An 18,932-nucleotide genomic window follows, 5' to 3' on the forward strand; every position below is an offset into this window, starting at 1 on the left:
AAAGAGGAAACCTTTTATAATTACGAAAATAACAAATATTTTTTAGTGTAAAATCCATAATCGGGATCTCGATTTTCGGGTTGGAGATATTACTTAACTTCAATTGCTTTTTCTTCAGTTAATATATATGACAACAATTTATTTATTATAATATTCTTAGTTCATTATTGAAAGAAAATATTCTAGATTTATTTTAATGGGTTTGGCTGAAAAATTCACTTTGGATAAAACTAAGATAGAAAAATTAATTCATTTATACATCGTATAATATCTGTTATTTTATATTATGTAAGGTTTTTGAACTCACGCCTTCAGGTGAAATATACTTTCTGCCTTCCAAATTTTAATAAAACAACTCACGGCAAGTCGACAATACAAACTCCGGATAGATAAAGTCAATGCAGCTTAGTTCGGCATAAAATTAATGCGGGATAAAAATAATGGTAACAATAAACAGGAAACGACACATAAAATGTACTTTGTAAAGCTTACGAATTCTTTTTGTTTCAAATGTAACGTGCTCTTGAGAAACAATATTCCGGAAGCAAATAAAAATCATTATTTTAACATTTTAATTGAAACGACGTATTAAAAAGCTATTAACTCAGTCCCTTCGAATTGTACAATTGTATTATATCTTAAATAAACGTAGTGGTTGACTGAACCTCGGTTCAAAAATGTTGCCGAAGGAGGGACGTGTTCTAACAAAAAGTTGAAAATGTATTATAAATCATCATCGGAAAAAAAAAAATACAGTCATCCGACAAAGTCTGCAGTCTATTGTAATATTTTTCCATTGTTAAGCTATTATCGCTATCGTTGTGTAATAAAACGTATACATTTTTGGTATATTTTGACGAAAAAATTGAAAAAAAAAAGTTGGCATCACGATTAAATCCGGTAGGTATATAGTGGAGTATTTACAAATAACAAATAAATAATGGAACGGGGCCACGGGAGTTCACACACAAAAAAAAAAACGGAATACGTCTCTGCTGTTTAGAAATGTACACTTTGTTAACGTTCATGTTTTTGGAAAGTCAAACATACAACACCCATAGGTTCACCGTATACGGTTATAAACAGAGTTAATAAACTAAATGACTATGGTACCTGTTTGATAACAGATACATAATTTAATCATATGATAATTACATATCATTATGCTACAGGTACGGCTAATGAGGGGAGAGGCATTCCCTCCCTGTGCCCACCTCCTGCAAACGCCACTGCTCGTATACATAAAAGATTATATTGAAAAATAAAATGTATAATACTTATGTAAAATATATTACGATAAGTATAGTCATAAAATCATGACGTTTTCGGTCGTTGGCGCACTGGCTTTTTTCGGGGGTTGGTATGATGATGTGTGTTTCTTATGTTTCTACGATATTTTCTGTTCGCTGTGTCCTTATTTCGCCGCGTAGACGATCGAAATGCCCCTGCGGTGGTTATATATAATAATATAGTTACAACCCCGAGTTGTCTGCAGCGCAGCATTTACCCTGCAACGCCGAAACCACCCCCTAGCACCCACCTCACATTTCCCGACCGCACCGTGGTAGATATAAGTCTCGTTATTCGTTATGTGCGATGTAAACAAATGATTTTCGTGGGTTTCATCAAATATAATTTCTCGTATTATTTTTATTTATCTGTTTCCCCACGCGTGTGCCACGATGGCTGTCATCCCTGAAATCGTAGTAACAGTGTATTATTATTATTATCGTTTTTATTACTATTTTTACTATTATTATTATTATTATTATTATTATTATTATTATTATTATTATTACTATTACTATTACTATTATTATTACATGGTATGGCGGTGCACCCGGGAGACCTTCTGCGGGCGCTTACGGCCCTTTCGGCCCAGCCACCGTGAAAACCGTATGCCACGTGGCCGTGTAAAATCGCGCTAGCAAGCATATACATAATATTATTGTGTGCGACAGTTTATTTTTAGGTATTGATGCACGCCTCGGGCGGCACAAGGCTACACAGCTCTGCAATCTGCCTGTCGTTAATAATAATTATATTATGTCGAAGTACAGATAGTAACATCGACGTCGGTGTACGAGCTATAAATTTATACACGTCATTGATCGCACTTACGCAGTTACATTACTAGCTATAATATGTATAGGCAGGTGGATACTTCTTACAGCGCCGTTCTGCATTGGTAAAACAATAATATAATATAGTGTTTTAGTGATACTAATGTGTTCGTGTAACAACCGAACCGCAATCCTGAAATACTCGGTCCCTTTTAGACGACTCAGTACAATTATGATGTTTTGCCCAAAACAAAGATTTAATCGATTACAAGAAGGTAAATTACATAAATGTTTAACATGATCAAAAATGACTTTTGAAAAAAATTAATAAAAATAAAGACATTTTAGTCTACTTCATTTTTTCATGTCCGGTTTTACTAATATGTACATACAATTATTAACATGTTAAAAAACATTTTTGGACAAATACATTAATAATAATGAAACTACAATGAGGTTTAAAATACGATTTATAGTACACATTTGAGTGACTTCCCGAAATTGTTTTTGATATTTTGTAAGTGTACTTGGGTATATATAATATTTATATTTCAACAGTTAAAATAATATGTGGGATTTTCAACGATGAGCAAAATGGACAGTTCATAATATCCTGGTTATACATCTTCTAAAGTTAAATCCGAAAACCCATTAGAAACTCTTCCGATGAAATATTATATATATTTTAACTTTAAATAATAACAAAATACAGACGGATTTGGATGCATTTGAACTAAAAAAAATAAATAAATTTGGAATACCCAACTAATATTTATTTTGTATCAAGTGCATTTCGGACAACATCCATATACTGACACTCGCCATTGTATGTATTATAGAATGTCATACAATTATAGGTGCATAGTTATTTAATTATACTGAACTCAGAAAAATTAATTTTATTTTTGTACAGTATAATATTATATAATAATGATTCTACAAAACAAATATGTTTACACGTCAGAAGGTATAGGTATTGAGGTATCAGGAAATCACCTAAATATACGTAATGCACAGGGGAAATACCACAGTTTCTAGTAATAAGATTTCTCAGTATGAAATATAATATTCATATACTTCTTCTCGTCCTTAAAAAAAAGTCGAAGTGATGTATGACAACGTCAAATGTCATTAATCAACTGAACTTGCAATTTATTGGTCAAGAACATATTGTGTCACCTGTGGATTTGTTTGTATCGCATATCACCTATTCAAGTGTGTACTTATTATTTCTTAACAATAATCGTCAATAATACTAACTATTTTATAAAAAATATAAAACAATAATTGTTGGTGATATTAATATGGTAATATAAATCATATTATTATAATTCGTTTAGTATACATAATATAATTACAATATTATGTTTATAAATGGTATATAATACATATTACGTAATATGTATAATACATTTAAAAAAGAAAAGTAATAATTCAATATAATATAGATATTATGTGCACGGGTCGTCTTATCTGTCACTTATAATCCATTTCAATATTTCTTGGTGCAATATTATGAACTCAGCCTTTTAGAAGTAGGTTTAAGATATTATTATTACATTTTATACAATACATCAGAAAAAACTAAGACAATTAAATAAAACAATGAAAAGTTGTATTGAATAGTCATTTTACATAAATAGGTAAATCATACTTAATAAATTTAAATGCAGTTTTATAGTGCAATTTTTAAGATTTTTGAAGTCATTAAACTCTCAGTCCCAATAATAATACATGTTATTTTTTTAAATTTAAAACTATGCAAATTGTTATGTATTCAAATATAGATACTTATGTACTATTGAAAATTAAATTAGATTTGTTTAAATTACTTTTTTATTTAAAAATAGCCATCTAGGTAAGTATTATGAATCTGAACGTATTCACGTAGATTATAAATTAAGTGAAAATCAAATTATTATACAATCACACTGCACTACATACATAATTTGGCTCTTTTAAAACTATTTATGGACAACGGCCCTAATGCAAAAATCTTGAATACTTAATACTGAGTGTCTTATACGTTGTTCTGGCATGCAGTATTTACAAAATATCATAATAAGTAGGAACATTGTCACAGGTTTTTTTCTAAACGTTTAAAATTTCAATTCTAACAAATGTCGGAGAAAGATTTAAAATTTAAATACCTATGGCTTAATGCTCAAAAATGGTTGAATATGGTAAATATGGCTTCAATCTGAGGCCAAAACTGCATTTAACTATTATAATCATCCGCTACTCAATAAAAGTAGTGTAAAATTAAACGTAGTAATAATAACACATTTTTACATCTCTAACTGATCTATATCATCCATTTGAAATGTACATATATTCATTCGATTGTTAAAATCGAAGAATACTACACATGTATATAGATAACCGTTTCGATGAGTTCCGTATTTTACATTCGTCATAATTTATTCCATAATAAAGCCGTGTGTCATGATAGTTAGGATGTTAGCAACATCAGTTGTTATTGGGTTATCGTTTGTGAAACAAACAGCAGGCCAGCCAAATTTAAGTTTGCAGGTTCACTCGTAATTTCTGTGAAATCGATATCAAGCGATGCATCGACGTTATCAACACGTTGCTGGAGTGGCCGTGCTAAATCGAAATAAATAATACGAATAATACCTAACCTAACGTTTATTTTGTGGCACGGCACGTCACCGGTTACTAATATACCTCTAAGTCTTATCTTGCCGTGTCGTATCCCAAAGTTGAGATCGGCCTTACTCTGGAAATTTCACGGTAGATCGTGCTTAGTAAATTATGCCATGATAATTACTGCGGCCAATCAGAATTCGATCAAAGGCACAAGACACGACAGACCATGCAAACGTGAACCCGGCTTAAAACGGAAGCAGGAACTACGAGTGTAAGGATAAGAAGTGAGAACATCGCCATTTAGCGTCATTTGTGTGTGCCACAGATTTGTGGCTTATCGTTGGACGCTGATTGCCACTTTTGGCGGCAGAGCATATCGTTAAGATTCCATGTCCGGTAACGAATCTGCACTGCTCATTCCATCCAGAATCGTCATTGTATATATTATACCAACAGCCATGTCGTCATGGCAATTTTGGTAGACACCATACCGTTACTAGAAACTAAAAAGTAGAAACTCCGTGAAAACTACACCACGAGAGCAAAACGGCAGCAAACGAGAGCAGGCCGTATCAGAAGCTATACGCGGTCGTCCACAAACAATTTATACCCCTGCGATTGAACTTAGCTATGCATTTTGTATCCTACTGCAGCATAAATGTTTTGCTGACCTATAACAGAAAAATGAACTAACGGCGGCGGTGAATTGAAACTGAACTGAAAGTATAATAATATAATATTGTTGATGACCGCGACGGCTCGTGGCATTTGTATTCAAAGTCAGACTCTCAAAGTTGAGATTGTAAGTGAATCGTCAGTTATTATGTCATTCGACATATTCTGTACGTAGACATAATATTATATACCTAGTCATAATATTTAGTAATATTTATATAAAATAATACATTTTAATTGAATTGCTTAGTAATCAAACAAATAAAACATTTCTTGTTTGATAAGCAGTTACACAAAAACAACATTGAAAACAAATTCATGTTCAAATTAAGAAACAATGTTTATAAATTTAAAAATTGTTGAAGCGTATAAACACCCAAATAAATAGTCGACAATTATTACATTTTATTACATTAAAAGAAAACAGCCAATAGCAAAGAACTATTAGTTTTAAAAACTCAAGAACAAGCAACAAAATAAATACTATATCGAAATAGGATACCTTATTGTTGAAGTTTTCTTTTGTACAAAAGGTTCCGTTTTCTTTGACAACAAATACTATCATTTTAAATGATGACGAGCAGTATCATATCATTTAACCACGATTAAATTGTACACGGTACGAAAATTACGAATGATTAAATCCTTTATAAGACTGATTCTCAAAATAAAATAAAAGTGGTTTGTTTATAAGTTTTAACGATCTATTGTATGTCATTAAAATGAGTTTCTTGTGGACATAAAAAGTAAGTTTGATCAACAATAATTATTACTTCCTATCAATTTATTATATTTTTATTATTTTAATACTTATTGAATATAGTATTTTCATGCCGTTATTAATATTTGTGTTATTCTGATTAAAATGTAAAATCTTGAAAATAAACTCAAGTCTAAGGTAATAATATTTAATGATATAATAACACATTTATTCGTATTGGTAAATTTTATTTGAGTAGTCATATTTATTGATTTTTATGGTTTATAATATTACTTTATTTTTATTTTTGTGATTAGCGACAGAGAGCAATTTAAGAAAAAAAAATTATTTAAAAATGATATATTATTGTATTACAATTTTAAAAACACTAAAAACTGTTACACCATTATTCCAGTATCTATAGTTTAAAATAAATAAGTAGTATAGAAAACAAGATACCAGATATTACAAATTTATTTAATTAGACACAAATCAAATTAGCATTTACAATGATCTATGCCTTATGATAAACCTACTACAAGTTTAAACAATATTTAGTTATACCTTATAAGAAACTTATATTGAATGTTTTCAAAAGCAAAATCCAATAATACAATTTTTGAAAATAATGCATTCAAATGGTATTTGGTTTTATTTTTAAGATATATTTTCATCTTGTTAGTCACATTTATGTACCATTCATTATAGGTTTATGTTGCGGGAAGAATGGGTAGCTACGTGTTTTTATTTTTTTTCATTCAACCTAAGGTGAGAGACCAGAAAAAGAAAAATAATATAATATAAACTCCATTATCCGATTTTTTTTTTATCCTCCCAATACTTCATACTCCAAGCTCAGAATCAGATATCACATATTTTTTAGTCACATATTATAAATATGTCAAATGTACTGAAAAAATATATTTTATTTTAATAGAAATATATATGGGTCACAGTAAACAGTTTTGACAGAAAAATAAAAAAACAAGTTTCACAGTTGATACGAATCGCAACTATTATTCACCTTAATAATAATATAAAAAAATGTATTAAAGTATAAATATTAGAAGGCAGAAATAAACGCAGACAAGTGTGAATGGCATAGATTGAATCACAATTACAACTACCTATATTGAAAAATGTAACATATTTAAATTAAGTCAAATTTGATATGTTTTACGTTTGTAAGACGATGACAACACAGAGATAAGTATGGAATCCTCATTTCTTTTAAATAGAATTTCAAATAAAAAATGTGATAACAACTTATTTGGTATAAAATTAGATTCACACAATTATATGTATTCTACTTATATCAAACAACTATTATTTCATAATCTTATTCTTTTCATTATTACATAAATATAGTTGATATGTTAGAAATTATTAAGAAAAACGTTAGCATTAATTTATTAAATTATTAATTTTGCATATATATTCAAGAGACTTATATATAGGTATAATAATTTAATTGTAATCATTGCATATAGACATTTTTTACCAATAAACACTCCTTAGTATAAGTCTATACAAATCATTATAACTCAAATTGTATTGGTATTTTCTAGTTGTCTACATTTAAAAATATTTTTAAGAAAATGGAATAATGTACATCTCAAAATGTATTTATTTCTTTGTACTTTACGCACTGAAATATTGAAGTTCTAATTTTTTTTGCTCAAAATAATATTATAATCGTATGTGTTATTATTTTATTAAATTTGAAATTAGTTATAAAATAATTTTTTATCCAATTAACAGTAAATTAATATCAAATGAAAACTTATAGTACTCCAGGACTATAAAATATTTGACCAAACAATATAATTTGTGGTTTAAAATGAAATTAAATAGAGTTAAATAAAATATAATACTCATACAGTTACTACCTAATTGGCATAGGAAATATGAATAATATATAATAAAAAAATAATTTGAATTAGGTATTGATCATTATATTATAATATAAAATTAGCTATTAGTTGATTAGTTACTATTTACTACACATTTCAAAATCAAGTTATCGAAAAGTTGTTACAATTTACGACCCAACTTTATTCTTCTGGTTTTAATCATAGGTTACTGTATGTATATAATATAGGTTAAAAATGCATTATAATTGTTTGAAAAATGTAACTTTAATGTGGATAAACAAGCAGAGAGTAACATCATTATGTATAAATCCTATGCAAATTACTAATCATCAATTATAGCGAGAAAAATTGTAATTATAATATAATTATTACAGTATCATAAATTTCCGTGTTGATTAATTGATTAAGTTTATTCATGTTTATACTATACAACATTATTTTATAATAAAGCGTTACATATAAAAGCAATTTTTAATTTTATAATTGTTTTTAAATAATGGAGTTTTTAAGAAATAAAGCAATTAGCGCTTTGAAAAAAATAAATTATAATGTTTTTAAAACATATTATATGTTGTGAACAAGTTTTAGAAAACGTAATATTATTATATTTTACACGACATAGTGTAATATTTTGAATCTTATTTTGGTGTTGTAAGTTTTATTCTAATATCACACAAGTCACAAACCACTCTCTTTTGCAGACCATACTCATTATTTGTTATCATAAATTCTAAAATTAATTTATGTATTATGTCTATAATATATATTTTATACGTTACGTTTTCTTCCAAAGCACCACCGAGACAAACACCCCATAACGTATCCTTACATTTATATTATACATTTAATAACATTTTACATATTTAAAAGTTAGAGATGAAAGTAACTCTGCTAGTGGTATAATGTAATAATTTAATGATAAAATACATTCTATAATATATACGGCGTTTTGTGTAGGCATATCATATTATTAGAAACAGTATCGAGCAGAATCATAACAAACTATTATTATTGGTACTATTTTTAAGGACTTCAAATTTAAATATCACGTTGTTAATGTAAGTTACTAAATTATTAAATGTTTTTTTGATTTTGCCAAAAATAAATAAATTAGGAGTTCAAATTAACTAATTTTTTTTTCATTATTTTAATTTTAGAACTTTCAGCATACAACTATTATAGTTCGACAATAAATTACAATAATGAATTTTTTATTTTTTATAAATAACTGTGAATATCGGTAATTAATATATTATTATTAGACTATTAAAAGTTATTCAATCTAACAAATTGTATTCATATATACCTGAAACAGAAATTTTAGAAACTAGAAATAAAACGAACAATGTTATGCATATTGGTATAATTATTGGTCTTGCAATGTTCTTTTTGTTTGTGTTTTATTTTTTAATGGAAAACCAGTGTAATTGTATAACAAAATGGAAATTGTATTAATTTTTACTTTGAAGTTTGAACTTGTAAGATAAATTAAATTTTTTTACGTTCATTATAGTTTAATCTGCAATTTATAGAACTAAATTAAATACAGTTATATTTCTTTATAATGATCATTGATTATGACTTATGAGTGTATAATGCAAAGTTTTATAACAACAATTATAAAAATAAATATTTATGATATGAATACTATGACAATTTAAAAACTTATATATTAATAAAGTCAGTATACTATATTGGAAATAATACATTTGTATGTTAATAAAAATGGTTACTTGAAAAAAAAATCAACGAAATTAATTTTATATTTTTATCACAGTTAGAACATTTTTTTCAATTGTTTTTAAACGTCATTTGTAAGATTTGTTCGGTGAACATAAGTTGTATATTATTATAACTTTTTTTTTACTACTTAAATTCAATAGTGATAAGTTATGTCCTAATTTATCATTAAAGTTTTATCACTAGCTTCAGTAGCTAGACCATTTGCATGTAGTTTATTATACATTTTTAATAATTTTAATATGTTTTTCAAAGAAAAAATTGAACAGGTTAACAATATGTTTAGTGAATAATATAACTTTTTTAAAGCATCTTCGTCGAAACCAAGAGAATCGTGTATTGTTTCACGTCTGGTTGGTATGAAGTGTGTCATATTTTTATTTGATAAAAAAAAAAAAAATACTGAATAATATATGTTTGACGGATATCAGACGGCCACATGTTTGACATATTCTTGTTTATGTAGTATCCAAAAAATACCCTCTAATTATATCAAATATTTAGATGTTTTATAAATATGTATTGTTTATGGACAATATATGACATACATTTATAAATGGTGATTTGGTTTATCAATGGTATAGTATAGCAGTAACTTTTAAGCCAAATAAACGCTAATGAAAAATATATAGTACGGATTTATTATACTAACGGTTTCAAAACATTTAAATTACAATCATTGACAAAATAACATTTTATCATGTATTTCATATAAAATCTTTAAAATACAAACATTTACATAAAATGTATACATTTAGTTTATGAATACGAGTTGTGGTAAATTATTTGACCAAATCAACAGAAAGTTTTTGTTTGTACATTTTTAAGAAAGTATTTAATTAGAAAAGCTAACATTGATGATTAAAAAGTTGTTGACACTAATTATGTTTGTTTTCCATAGTCATTATTTAACTAAAAATAAAACAAAAAAAAAATGGTCGATAGAATTATTGATGAGGCATTGAGACGGATACGTTTTAAGGATAATTAATAAAAGATTATAAAGTTTAATACATTTAGTTTCTACGGGCATTTAAGTGATGTATACATAATCTATAATCTATACAAATAAATAAATGTATATGCATAATATTAAACAAAAAACTTTCTCGAGCCAATAATAATAATGATAATTGCCTACATTAAAAGATTTTAATTAATCAACAAAAAAACATAAATAATATTTTGTTCAATTATGATTTTGATAAAACATTTTTGAGTAGAACTTTAATAAGTATTTCTTGTTAATATTTAATAATTGTATAATTTTTATTAAATCCCATGAAGGTCAAATTTAAAACCAATTTCGAACGATAGGTAAAGATATTTTAAAAGAAAACTTAAAAATTATATCACGTCCAGAAAATATTAAAATAAATAACCGTTAAGCCTTTTAATATTTTAATCTTGAGGATTATTAAAATTGAAAAGGTTTTTCTCCAATAGGGAGTTTTCCTGGGTGTCTGGTTTCACGCTGGGTTTTTGGCAGTTTTCACATTTTCTAGCGATATCATAATAACGTTGTAGAAAATAATATTATGTATCCATTTAAAGCAACCTACCAAACTAGAAACTACCTATTACTGAGTTATAAAAAAAGTGTAGATCGGTGTAACGCAATGCATTCAATTATTAAATTTCATTTTGATATCAATTTTTCCTTTAAAATCCCAAACGTGTTGTAATTCAAACCATCGTATGTACAACTACGATCGTAGTTTTTAATTTGAATTCACGATATCATCGAAGTTATATAATTGTATTTATAGATAGTTTACAGAGTTCGATCCACATAGTTTCTGTCCCAAATTATATTTTATAACAAGTGTGCATCTACTAAAATATTCAAAACGTATAGTTCCTACCCAATTCACATGTTCAACTAGATCGGATTTAGACAACAATGATCCAGCGACAAATTTGTACACGTCTCGGAAATAGACTATAAGTCCATCACGACTCGAACAAACGATTTGAGATTACCTAACCTAATATCGTAACATAAATATTGTCATAGAAGTCTATACGATTCTTTCTCAACTGAAAAGATATCAGAACAACGTGCATAGTTTATTTTGCAGGACAGGTCACAGTTTATTTTTAATAGAAGTGCAATGTTTACGACTTAATTTTAATCAGATATATTGGGTTAACCATGTTAATGTTCTGTTTCATTCATTCAGTTGTTAAGACCCAACGCTAGTAAATAATAAATTGTCCATCATCAACTACTCATCAGTCATCTTCCATCAGTACAACTTGTAATGGTTTATATTATCAAACGTACGTAGTGTAATTATAATGCAGAATTGAGCTCACTTATACTGTTATACGATTCACGATAGAGATTTTCGTTGTATGCCTATTTGAATACATTTTCGTCCGCAATTGTGTTTTTTATAATATTATGAAAATGGAAAATCAAATACAAATGTAGACATGTATGTAGGGTAAAAAAACTTAGTGAGTATGTTGTAAACACAATTGAATGACCCATCAACATTTTGTAAAACTATAATTATTTTAAATAATTATATTGGTTGTAGTTCTTTGATGTTTATGTTTCAATTATTTTACACGAATATAAAATAGTCTTTAAATTATGATAAATGAAGTCGTAACCAAATGTACCTAACTTCAAACAAGCTACATTATATAAGCCATTTTGTGCTTAAGTATAATATTACGCTACACAGAATATGCCAACTTAATCAATAATATAATATCACAAGGATATTTTTTTTTAGTAAATATTGTATAACACAAATTTAAATTTAATTGGTTATTTGATATATTAAATTATAATATCATTTTATTGATAGAATGTGAAATTGCTTTTATATGGAAAAAAATCAATTTTTTCTTAAATTGTCATAAGTACAGCATTACTATAACAATTAAAAATACAATCAATATCAGCTGTAAATTAAAGATATATTCAGAATTTTAGTTATTACATTATGTATAATAATCATGCATTTATTAAATTTATTTTATTTTACTTGCTTTTAGGCTATTTGTCTTTTCAAAATATTTTTTAGAAAAATGTTTATTCATAACTATATATTATCACAGTTTAAGGAGTAACTGGAGAGTTTTTTAATTGAGTAAAATATAATTTTTATTTCTTCACAGTTCATTCAAATATATTTCTTTTAAATTATTTTCATAAAATTAGGCTGTCATTTTTTCAACCTTTATTGTTTCCTCATTTTTATTATTTATTATTTCTTAAATTATTTTAATTGAATATTTCTCAGGCCTTTTATTTCTTTTAAATTTCTGGTAAATAAGTTAAAATACTATAGTTTTCTAGTAAATTGGAAATTTTCATTAAAATTAAAAATGTCAAACTATTTTTCGAGTTTATATTTATACCAGTGGTATCAAAACACAATTATAACGGACTTCATTTTGTTACTAATAAATGGCCCCCATAAAGACAAAGTGAATTTTATGAATAGTATAGAAAACTAGAAAACTTTGAATATGGTAAAAATACGGAGTTAATAAAATGTAAAAAGTATTAAAAATAGCTACGTATAAAAATTATTACGATGACCAAGCGGAACCAGACCAATGCCATACACGTGGAAAAACACTCACGGTCAAAAATATCATTTGTCACTGCCGAAACTACAAGTACCAAAATACCTGACAGCCTCAAAGAAGCATTAGGCACCGACCAAAACAGCGTGAACAACATTTTAAAATTCTTAAAACTATCAGAACTGTATGACCCAATTTGATTCGAATGTATTTTATTTTATTCCACAGTACTCTCCGTTTTTTGTAATGTTTAACATTGCAAAACGCCATATTATGTTAAGCGAATGTAAACATTCATTAGCCAATAATCTTGTTGGTGCAGCTTTTATAAAAAAATAAAATAAAAATTATTGCGAAAATATACTTATAAACAAAATAAATTATTATTGTCATTATTATTTTAATTATTTATTTTTTCATCAACGATATGATTATTAACTTATAGAAATATTTATAAATCTGATATTGTCTGCTTTCGTCGAAGGTGTTATGACTTCATGAAGTGTTTCTGGAAGTTAATGTTTGTATTTTAATTCAGCATATTATCAGAATTCAATATATAATATGTATTCAACTGTGTGGTTTATTAGAGGGTGGTTAATTATAATTTGGATTTTCTAGATAGCATGACAAGTTTTAGATTTGAACCACTCTAGGACGAGCTGATGGTCAAAAAATGTTTGTTCTCTTCAAGTTCATTATTTCGTATATACTTAGTAAACAATTGGTTTTGACTTTTAACAATGTGATTTAATTTTCTGTAATTGAGTAAATCATAATCCAATATGCGTGGGGCATTTAAAAATCTGGGCCAACTGTAGCTCATTTGTTTTTTTAATAATTTTTTCAATAACATTTGCTAAACATATGAATAATTGATAAAATATAAAAAAAGTACTAAAGTTATAAAATTATAATCGTCAAAACGTATACAATAAAATAACAATTATGGTAACCAACATAATGAAAATTATTTTTTTTTCAATTTATAATAAATATTGATATGTCTTAATATTATATTATTTTTGTTGTTTTTCCTTTGATATTGTATAAAAAATTGTAATGCAATATCAACAATCAGCTATGTGTCAAATGAATACCATTATTATTTTAATGTGCAGACAATTTATTTGATATTCAAATAATTGAGCGTGTTCTATTAAATTCAAATTACATAAAGCTAAAGTATCTTAGAGTTACAAATTTACGATGGACTTCAGAAAGTTTTTATACAAATTTGCATGTGACATCAATCAGTTTTCTATTTTATCCATTTTATTGTTAAATTAAAAAAGTTTCAAATTCGAATCATATCAAATTAATAAAAAATATGATATTGAGTACACAGTTTGAATTTATTGACTTATAGCTTTCATTATGAAATTGAAATAAGACATTTATATAAATTTAATCTATAATTTTCAAATATATAATATTTTAATATTGTACCGTTTCATATTGTTAACAGAGGACGGTGCATTAAATTATTTTTAAAACTGATTTTACTTAAAATTAAAAAATCATAGATTCTGACAACCATTAATTATTAGGCAATATACCAAATTAAGACACAAACACGGACTTTCAGAAACTCCACAAGAAATCTTCACACCTCCGACAAAGGAAATCAATACAGTTATTAAATATTCAAATTTATAAATGAAACTGATGTCAACTAATTTAATGTAATCACGAAGGATGTAAATGTAATAAAACTCTATCGCTAATAACCTCGACGCTGATGACAAACAAATAATATGTACCTATCACTTACTATTATTGTAATTTGTAAGCCATTAAAAAAAATTATAATTTTTATTACGTCCAAGGTTAGTATATACTGTATGTCACTGCATATAATATACTATTATAATATGATAAAGTATTTTTCATTTTAAATGGATATCTATAATTTATTTTTCATAAATATTTGTGATGTAAATGGAAATGATTTTTAATTATTGTATAATTGTGTAAAAATGTAAATATTTCTATATATAAATAAATAAAATGAATAACAATAGACGTCATTAGTTAATTAATATTTATGCTTTAACATTATTTTCATCGAAATCAATCTAAAACAAATTATATTCATTATTATATTAAAAATATATGATTTTAACTTGTAGGATGGATGGCTTATTTTGTACTAATTATACTAATTAATTATTTAACAGTTTGGTTTTATAAAGTATTAAGATTCCCAACTCAAAAACATTCCTTTTACAATAAATAAGATCCTTAAGTTCTAAATTTGTATCTATAGATGTAAAAAACATGTAATTAAAAAAATTTAATTTATGATATTGTGTCAAAAAAAAACCCAATTAGGTAACTTTAAGTTCTTTATACATTATAGTGCAATAAGAAATAAAATTAAACTTAGATTTCATTCAGTGAACATCTCTCATTTTCAGCAACTTATACAATAATAGTTAGGTAAAATATTATATTTTGTTTTCAATGAGAATTATTATTATCGTCTTCGAAAGTGTTTCCCAAAAGCCGAGCATTGTAATGGAATGTGAATGGAGTATTCTAATTTCTGTCATTTCTTGTTGTTCTTCTTAATATGAGTATGAAATTCTCACGAAACTGTGTTTTAATTTACCATTCAAATATCACACTATCATCACAATAGTGTTTAATTTATACACAGTACCTACCAATGTTTTCTATGTGTAATTAGTAAGGAGTCTATTTTTTATTAGCGAAGTACATGAACAGTATACGTAGATGAAAATTGTATAGAATATTTCGGTATGTTTTCACATATTATTACGAATATATACAAATCAAATATTATACTATACCTAGGTACTTATTTCAATAATCTATTACAATCACATTTTTAATTAAATAAACATGACATATTTTTTTAGTTATTTCATTCGATAAAAATTTTAAAAAACAATTTTGTGAAAACTAAACGGTCGTGTGCATAAAAAACAAAACGCATTTAAACCGCGATTGTTTTATACGAATAATTATTCAAACTTTTTTACGGAAATTCAAATATGTACTATAGGTCACTTTATAGGGGTGTTCCGTGTACAACAATCAATTATTCGTTTATAAATAATAATATGTAAATCGCTATAAATTTGATAGGGATTTGGAAAATCTCAACCGACAAAGGTCGTGGTTGTAAAACGATTATACTTTAGTGTAATCATTCCATTATGTGGTGGTGTATGCACAAAGGCTTTAATACAATGTGCGCGTACACCAATGCAAAAAAAAATTCTTTTGTTTTGAAACCTAGTTGATTTATAACGGTTAACCGGGGCGAAGAATTGAAAATAATGATGACCATTTTCGAGTGTAAGCACTTAAATAGCAACATATAATAATAAAGTCTTCAACGCTCCGTATTATATATTATTATCTAACGTGCTGTTGTGAATAGGTTGTAGTTATTTTGCATCGATACTATTAAACGTATATATATATATATATAAACAGACACTAAATAATATTATGTTGTGTTGATGATGTATAGTGAATATATATTACAAACGTCCATGTTTAGATTGGTTTTTTTTTTTTACTACTACCCTGTACTATCTAGCCCACGCTAAATCAGAGTCAACGAAACGGAAACAAATGGGCCCACGAGGGGAGCTCGTTGAATTCGTGGACATCCATCATCTAATAAAATAACGTTTCTCCGACATTTTATAGTAAATTAGGCTCGTGTATGTAATGAGTACCATTCATAGAGAGTTTACCATCCTCTAGGATTGCCGTAACGACGTAATGTTACATATACATATACACATTACACATATAATGTATAATAATATGACTTATAGTTTAAAAAGAAAATGATTGATTAGAAACATTTTTTTTAGTTAGAATGTTACACTTTTTAAATTTGAAAATAAATAATTCAATATGAAATAAATGTTATATGATGTACTGCCGGTACTAATAATACAATTGCTTATATACTTATAATAAACCTTGCAAAATGAATCGTTCCTAAAAGTTACTTATTTTATAACTACATGCATGTAATCAAATAGCAAAACATCCATTGTTCATCAACCATTAAATCACAAATTGCAAACAAAAATAATCAAATTTTCAATTAATAATAACTGAAATGTTTTGTAAAAATCTTATAGTACAATTACAGATAAAATTATGTTCGATAAAGCTACTATATTTAAAACCATCTGATGTGAACAAGGATTCACAGTAAACGCTTCAGTAAAAAATATATTTGGATATTTTAAAAGATATCTGTTAAGCTACTACCGAGATTCAATTGTATCACTCCAATTGAAATATAAATTATTTCCGTTATAAACATTATAATAATAAAAACAACTGTTTTTTTGTAAATATACATATTCTCAATTAAGTAAACTTAAAAAAAAACCTTATAATTTAATCGTATTTGATATTGAAATTGCTGATCACATACATCATATAATATGCATATTATAAATAAAAGAAAAAGAAAAAAAAACTTATACATTTTTAACACTTTAAAAATTTATAATGTATAGATATACGTATGAGTACCCAGCCGAGTACTTAACCTAACACAGCATTTTAAAATAAAATATATAACACATAAAAAAATGTAAATTTAAAATAATCGATCAAAAATGTATATATGTCTTCGAAGGATTATTATTATTACGTATTGTGTACTATAACAAAAATTATGTTTGTTAAAAATGGGTGCGTATGCCCTACCGTTATTTTGCAGTAAAATAACCTTTTTAAAGTACCATGTGTTTCCAATTACCAATATTTTCATAATCGAGCCCATATTATGAAACTTTTGGAACGCTTCGGCTGGGTTTTCTAACTATCGATAAAATGTGTAAGCAGCGACAAAATAAAACAATCATTATACGATGACGTATAGATGACGAAATCTAAAACAATACGATAGTATTTATTACTTACTTGAAATAGGTAAGAATGGCAATAGACAGCAGGAGCGCAATGAATGAAACTAAGTACCCGGTTTGATAAATGGTATTGATTTGTTGTGTCCACTGTAACATAAAACATAATATTATTATGAGGGATGTGTAACTATTAAAATTGTGTACAAATGACTATTTCCATTGCAGATGTGTATAATACCACACTTGGAACGAATATTGTTATGTATACTTAATAGTCAATATTATAAATGTATGTATAAATTAAAATAATTAAGATTCTATTTTTAAATTAGGCAATCACTCGACCGATTAACAAAAAAAAATAATTATTATCAATATAATTAAAATTATACGCCAAAACAATACTTTTACAAATATTTTATGATTTTTAATATTATGAATAATTTGTAATCGTGGGAATATTATAACGTACTATATGTATGTGATGTGATTTTCGTTAGGTGCATGTACAGTGACAAACGTCAATCTATACGAGGATAATTTGTTGAACTAATTAACAATTTGTATGTCACCGAGATTATGGAGTTCATGTCGTGGGCAACATTTATAAAAATGATTTTGCGAAAAAAAATTATGAACTACCTTTGTAACTAGATAATCCATTTAGAATATCCCCTCCCCCCTCCCCCAACATGATCAGTTGAATCATTAAAAGCTAGAATTTGAATAATGCAGCACTTATCCCGATTAATAAGAATGTTCCTGGCTCCTAGCCGAAGTCATAAATCATAATCGAGGTTCAATCGGACTCAACCATTAGTGATGGTACTCGAAAGCTTTTATATTC

At 26.6% G+C, this 18,932-nt stretch overlaps 1 protein-coding gene across 11 annotated transcripts in view; it reads right to left on the reverse strand.

Annotated features, from left to right (window-relative positions):
* LOC111031570 (calcitonin gene-related peptide type 1 receptor) overlaps window positions 1-18,932 on the reverse strand; it is a 145,605-nt gene that overhangs the window by 49,521 nt on the left and 77,152 nt on the right. For all 11 annotated transcript variants that reach the window (XM_022311592.1, XM_022311585.1, XM_022311591.1 and 8 more), the window contains one exon: window positions 18,141-18,232. In XM_022311592.1, the coding sequence (XP_022167284.1) occupies window positions 18,141-18,232 (92 nt within the window). The remainder of the gene's footprint in view (window positions 1-18,140; window positions 18,233-18,932) is intronic.

This window comes from Myzus persicae, unplaced genomic scaffold (assembly GCF_001856785.1).
Source record: "Myzus persicae strain clone G006 unplaced genomic scaffold, MPER_G0061.0, whole genome shotgun sequence".
Classification (NCBI taxonomy): domain Eukaryota; kingdom Metazoa; phylum Arthropoda; class Insecta; order Hemiptera; family Aphididae; genus Myzus; species Myzus persicae.